General features: G+C 40.0%; 1 protein-coding gene across 1 annotated transcript; it reads right to left on the bottom strand.

Annotated features, from left to right (window-relative positions):
* Positions 1 to 635: 635 nt before the first annotated feature.
* On the bottom strand, positions 636 to 2,739 carry LOC131928906 (uncharacterized). The gene is made up of 3 exons (XM_059285074.1): positions 2,684 to 2,739; positions 1,726 to 1,986; positions 636 to 854 (listed from the first exon to the last, which is right to left on the bottom strand). The coding sequence occupies exons 2-3, from the start codon at positions 1,962 to 1,964 to the stop codon at positions 728 to 730; spliced, it is 366 nt and encodes a 121-aa protein (XP_059141057.1). The 5' UTR covers positions 1,965 to 1,986; positions 2,684 to 2,739; the 3' UTR covers positions 636 to 727.
* Positions 2,740 to 7,266: the final 4,527 nt, after the last annotated feature.

The following is a 7,266-nucleotide window of genomic DNA, read 5'->3' as shown; positions in this document are numbered from 1 at the left end:
GTGTGTGTGTGTGTGTGTGTGTGTGTGTGTGTGTGTGTGTGTGTGTGTGTGTGTGTGTGTGTGTGTGTGTGTGTGTGTGTGTGTGTGGAGTTTGATTTTAAAAGTTTTAAAAATAGATTAAGTATAAATAGAGATTGAATATTTTAAAAAAAATATATTTTTAACACTAGTTAAAAGTGAAAAATATAAATTAAGTTTTAAAAACAAACAAAACAAGTTAAACTTACTCGACTCAAATGATATATAAAAACTAATACGATTGAACATAATTAAATAAAACAAACTATATTTTTAAAAAAATTAAATACACGATATACAACTAGATAACTCATCTTATAGAGTAGAGTTGATCTTCATTTATTTTAGACGGTTAATCAGCTCAACTATTATAAAATCAATCACAAGTTATATTTTAAAATAAAGATGCTTAAACTAGCAATACGCTTGCTGCAAGACAAATCGTTTTGTAAAACCGTCATCCCACCCGAAAAGACCAAAATACACATAAAGGCTTTATAGTCACGTGTTAAGGTCTAGACTAACCTCACAAGATTTTCAACATAAACATGGACGCAGATAACTGGAGAGGGGTGGGGGGGGGGGGGAGAAAGACCTATCTCCTAAAATGTATCGTAGTTTTATACTTAGACTAGTGTTTCTTTTCCCATTACGGACACAAATTTAAAATGTCTTGGTAATTTTATTTTTCCATTGAGAGTTATTTCCCTTACATGTTATACTTTCTTTCCATGTGTTTGATTATCAGATGCGCCTGTTGTATAAATGTATAAGCCTCACTTTGCCTTCTCTTCAGATAAAAAATTTCCTTAGAGATAGCCTTGTTCTTCGGGTCCCTGTAGTAACAAAATGTTTTTATAAGATGTTATTTTGAATTACAATGACTGTTTGTGTGCTTGCATGTTCAGTTATGGGTTTGTAGTAAATCACGCTGCTCGATTTTTTTTTTAAATTTTCCAGGAATATTCATCTCCGATAACAATGAAAGAATCTTTATTTTTAATTTAATTAGCAATTACATTTATTAAAATTTAAACATAATTAACAATTTTAACGTTTTAAACATGTTTCTTAATTAAAGCATGATTGAACTCAATAATAGAAGGAGAGTTAACGAGATTACAGTCTAGCGATGGTTCGATGGCAGTTGGTTGCGGTTGGCTTTTATTCTTGCCTGAGAGTCGACCACTAACAAGGGGGTAGATTATTGTTTCTTAAAGATCGCAGGCTACTGGTCGGGTTTTATAGCTAACATTTTTTAGCCGTAGTCTATGTGGTGTCTAATTCATATAATTTAGAATGAATGACTTAAAATTTGAAAATAAAACAAATGAAAACACCTTAAGTTTTTAAATGCACTTGGAAAAAAACAATATATATATATATATATATATATATATATATATATATATATATATATATATATATATATATATATATATATATATATATATATATATAAATTATATATATATTAATTATATATATATATATATATATATATATATATATATATATATATATATATATATATATATATATGTATATATATATATATATATATATATATATTTATATATATATATATATATATATATATATATATATATAGTGTTTGTGTGATTGTGTGTGCGTGATTGGTGAAATATTTCCTATAATAATACCGACTCACGTGTGCACGTGCATGAACGCGAGTGACGTATTTACCTTGCGAGCAGCTTCTCGTAACGCGCCAGCTCGGCCTTGCCACTGAGGATCTCCTTCTGGAGATCTTGTATTCTCCCCCTCAGCCTCTCTAGACTGACCTCTGGGTCCGGATAGTCTGAGCGGGAAAAAAAGATCTGTCTCTGCTGGACATAGGACGCTGCCAGATTAAGCCCCACCCTCGGGCGGATGGCCTGGTACATCTTGTTCGCCTGGGTAACAGCTTGACGTAGTAAAGACATTCCGCAAGCGAAGCTAGGAACTCTGGAAGTCAAGAAATTTAGTTTTGTTATCGATTGAAAAAAGCACCGTGATACATTGTCTAATTGCACGCAGTGTTTCTTTCAGGCATCTCTTCGGGTGAACTCTGCTCCCCCCCCCCGAAGAGAGTCTACCCCCCCCCCCCTCCCCTGCTCGAGCGAAATGGAATTTATAGAGAAACTATATACTTATAACAGTGTCCGCTTCCCCCCGTCCCCCGCGCCGGGTCCAAGTCAGGAGAACGCCCCTGAGTCCATCCAGTTCTGATGGATACCTAACTCATGTTAGGGTAAGTAAAGATAGTTGGGCAAAGTGCTGACCACACCTTCCCTTCACATGCCAGGGTCAAGAAACATATGAACTCTACTTCATCTGCCCAATGGATTCTTTACTAACTTCCTAATGTGTAAACAATTAAGGAAAAAACAACAACACAGTATTGATTTTATTATCCCTGTCTTAATGATACGGCAGATACAATAAGCGTTCGAGAAAGAACGTGATATTAAATCGTGATGTGGTTTGCATTGATTAGGAAAATTGCTCTCTAACCTATACAAATTTAGATCACGGAGTGTCTATTCCCAGTTAATTGGAAATCAGCATGCATTAAGCGTAATTATGACTATTCCGAGTCGACTTTAGATCTATACTAATCTCAGACAAACACAGGGGGAGTGTGGAGAAATTTTAAACTGACCTCTATTGAAGAACTTCAAGTCAGGGATAAACAATGAAGTTTCATTGAACGAAAGTTCACTCTTCTAGTAATCAAAGACTGTGCTATTTAGTGCTTAAACTGTCAATGCTGCGCAATGTAAAGATGATATTTTTATAGGGGCGGATTATATAGTGAGCGAAGTATCATTCACAGTTATACCAAGAACAACTTGCATTTTTAATCTAGTTTTATTTTTATTCTTCTTGTTTTTATCTACTGTCCGCAACGTCAAATATGTTATTTTCTATGAGTAGGCCTACCCAAATGTGACAAAGTGTTAATTAATACAATCAGTTCACATTGCTGGAGGTACAATCAGTACAAGGCAATGGTGATACAATCAGTGCACAGAACTGGGGATACAATCGATTCATAGAACTGGTGATACAATCAGTTCAAGGCATTGATGATACAATCAGTTTACATTGCTGGTGATACAATCAGTTCAAGGCACTGGTGATACAATCAGTTTACATTGCTGGTGATACAATTAGTTCGAATTGCAGGTGATGAAATCAGTTCAACGCACTGGTGATACAATCAGTTCAAGACACTGGTGGTACAATATGTTTACATAACTGGTGATACAATCAGTTCAATGCATTGGTGATACAATCAGTTCAAGGCACTGGTGGTACAATATGTTTACATAACGGTGATACAATCAGTTCATAAAACTGGTGATACAATCAGTTTACTGTGCTATATACAATCGGTTCTCATTGCTGGTGATACAAACTATTCACTGAACTGGTGATGCAATCAGTTCAATGCACTGGTAATACAGTCAGTTCAATGCACTGGTGATACAAGTGGTTCATAGCGCTTGTAATACAAGTCTTAGCATTGCCTACCACTGTGTAACACAGCATCAACACGACCCGCGATCTCACACACCGCCGCAAAATTTAAAAATCGCCAACAACAGCAGAGGCGTAGCGACCCTTCCCGGCACCCGGTGACAAACTTTCGATTTGCACCCCCAACCCCCCCCCCCTCGAACTTTTCATTTGCACCCCCCCCCCCTCAAACTTTCCATTTGGCGCCCCTATTGAAGACAATGCAATCTGAAATTAAATTTGACTTAGTTGGATGCCTAATTAATTTTTTATGCATTGTATTCATGTCTTGACCCACGTACCAATTATGAACCGTATCTGTCAGTTAGAAGTGTCCGAATTTTCGCTCCGGCGTTTCGATCTAGGGAGACATACAGACAGAGGAAGTGAGTGTAATAAAAGGTTGTAAAAAGAAAAGAAAAATCTTCAGGTATAAGTCACTTGATATGTCTTTGTAGAGGTAGTGTAAATTTTTTTTGGTCCTGTGGTTAGTTTTTAATTTCAACGCCTTACGTTTCTTGTAACCGTCTTGTCAGGAAAGGAAGGTTGTTGGGTTATGGTTCGCAGGTGTAGATTTCAAAGAAAGATTTTTATCAAACTGATTTCAATGCCCTACTAAACAGTGGCGTAGCCAGGATCGTCTCAAGGGGGGGGGGTCCAATTTTTACCCGGGGACAAACTTTCGATTTGCACCCCCCCCTCCCCTCAAACTTTCGATTTGCACCCCCCCCTCAAACTTTCGATTTGCACCCCCCCTCATACTTTATATATGTAACGAGACTATTTGCCTGTAGTGCCAAATGTTAACGAGTTCTGCTCGACAACGCCAAATGTTACCGAGTCTAACCACTCATTCTACACAACATCGACCACAGTATAGATACTCGAAGATGCAGGTTCGCTATTGATCCTTTTATTACATGAATCAAAGACATGCTTCACAATAATATAATGAATCAAAAGGAATGCTTCACAATAATAGTCTGAATCAACTGACCCCCAACAGTCCTCACTAGTCTTCACATAACTGAATGCACATGTCTATCGTCCTTCTTAACACAATACGGCTAACCCGTTCAATAACCAACTTGATACTGCCACACAGACTGACTGATCGAGAGAGAGAGCTCAGCCGTCGCCTTCCTATATATCCCCTTCGTATTCGTAATCGTATTCGGTTCTATCATAATCGTAATCGTAATCGATTCTAATCGTTGCATCAGAATGTTAATTACGCCGCTTCTGTCGTACAGTCCGATTTAATAAGCCATCTGCATCCTGTCACATCAAAGTTGACAGACCGTATTGCGTTCTTATCGTATCGCTTCCCAAGATACTACGCCTTGGCTTTCTGATCGTTATCAGCCAACACCTGCGTTATTACATCAGTCGTGTCAAAGTTGACAGCGCTGTACTGCGTTCTTATATCTCTGGTAACTTCCCCTAGTTACATCCACCCCTGCCTTTTTTGTGTGTTATCAACCACAAACAACGCTTGGCAGGTGCAGTCCTTCAAAGTTAATCGCACCACCGTAAAAAAATTTTTATTGTTCCACTCACTGCCAATGTCGTCACATTCGTATAAGATTGACAGTTATCCCTATTTCACATATCGAATGTGTCTACATCATCTTCCTCAGACACAAAACAGTTCTAGAATTCACATCCACCCTTTTTCGTTTGGTGCCTTCACCAGTTCGCTTTTATGACTTTTTGAACAGTCTGTTCTCATACCAGTGCGACCATGAAAGAATTGATGGTTGCTGACAAAAAATTTCGTATTCTTTCTGTTTCTCAAACTTCTCCGCGGACCACTTATCTGATGGTCTACTGTCTCTCTGCTTCTGGAAGGACCGGGATCCTCCTTGTTGCCGGTATCCTCCCCTTGTGTATCGCTGTTGCGCTGTTGATGGTGACATGGTTCCGGGATGGGTATGTGAATTTCCGTTATAGTTTCCGGTTCTCTAATTGTCTTAGGTTTCCTTGTGTGTAACTGCTCTTCCTGACTATGACAATATTTCTTTAATTGAGCAATATTCGCCCACCGATCCGGTTTGGTGTGATCGATGGGTCTTATCTTAAAGGGGCCACCTGCTACTTTAGGCATCTCCACGACTTGCCATATCTCCTGTCCCCAGAGGTCGTGGATTTTGTTTCTGCCTAACGGGTGGCTACGCAGTAATACCCTGTCGTTCAGTTTGAGTGGCGGGTCCTTTGTCTGTACCGGCGGTTCCCTTCGCCGTGCTTCATGTTCTAGTCTTTCCTGTACTACCCTGTACATTTCTCTAATTCGTCTCATATGTTCATTCACATATTCCAGTGCAGTGTATGAGCCAGTCATACTCTCCTTTTTTCCTAGGAACAAGTCAAGAGGGAGTCGAGCCTCCCGTCCGAACAGCAACATGTGTGGCGAAAAGCCGGTTGTGGCATGGGGGGTGCAGTTGTATAGATATACCAACTCTGGGAGAAAATCAGGCCAACGTTTTTTCTGTTCAGGTTCTAGGGTACGCAGCAAATCATGCATGCTGCGGTTGAACCGCTCGCACTGTCCGTTTCCTTTCGGATTAAATGTGGTTGTTCTAGATTTGTTGATCCCGTAGTGGCTGCACAGTTGGTTAATTACTTCTGACTCGAAGGCCCTTCCTTGGTCAGAGTGTAATTGTCTTGGTATGCCATATTTGATGAACCAATGTTCTATTAAGACCTTTGCCACTGTTTTGGCCGTCTGATCTCGTGTGGGCACCGCAACAGTCCATTTGGTGAATACATCAGTCATTACCAACACATGTTCCGTCCCATCCGATGATTGCTCCAACGACGTAAAGTCCATAGCCACAATCTCTAGTGGTTTTGTCGCTAGTAGGTGTCCTGATGGCTGTCTCATTTTGACAACTGGCATTTTCGCATGCTGACACCTAACACAAGCCTCACAATGGCGTTTGACCTCCATCTCCACATTGGGCCAGTAACACCGCCGTCGTAATATTTTGTGCGTCCTGTCCTGACCCTGGTGTCCTGCCCTGTCATGTGCCAACCTTAGCACTTCTTCTCGTAACTGTCCAGGCACCACCACCTGGTGTATTGTCCCATCAATTTGGTCATGAATTCTCCGCATGAGAACACCATCCTTTATACTGAGACGGTCCCACTGACTCAGTAGTTTCTTTGTTTCTCGACCAAACTGTTCTCTTTCCCTTTTTCCTGGGAATTTTTGTTCCTGGACGTATTTCAATAGCGGCTGTAACCCGCTATCCGTTCTCTGGGCATCTCTTATCTCTTTATTATTAAGGCAATTAAAATCACCGATGTCCAAATGTCCGGGCTCTGTGGAAATGTGCTCCACCCCGGTCTGCCCTTTTTGCATCACTTGCACCCTGTGAGGGATATCTGTTGACGCTCTGACCTCACATATTCCTGTCAGCGTTTCTTCCTCATCGCCCGGTCTCTCGTAAGGATTCCTTGATAAGGCGTCCGCATTGCCATTGGACCGCCCCGGGCGATATTTTATCTCTAGGTCAAAGAGTGCCAATTCTGCTGCCCATCGCTGTTCGATGGATCCCAACTTTGCTGTCTTTAGGTGACTCAAGGGGTTATTGTCAGTGTATACCACACATTTAGCACCTAATAAATAGTCCCTGAATTTTTCAGTCACAGCCCATTTTAATGTCAAAAGTTCTAGTTTCATGGCGCTGTAATTTGTCATGTTCTTCTCTGATTCCTTCA

Source organism: Physella acuta, unplaced genomic scaffold (assembly GCF_028476545.2).
Source record: "Physella acuta isolate Inbredline_101_S28 unplaced genomic scaffold, ASM2847654v3 ptg001564l, whole genome shotgun sequence".
Taxonomy (NCBI): domain Eukaryota; kingdom Metazoa; phylum Mollusca; class Gastropoda; family Physidae; genus Physella; species Physella acuta.
This window is presented reverse-complemented; position numbering and strand designations above follow the sequence as displayed.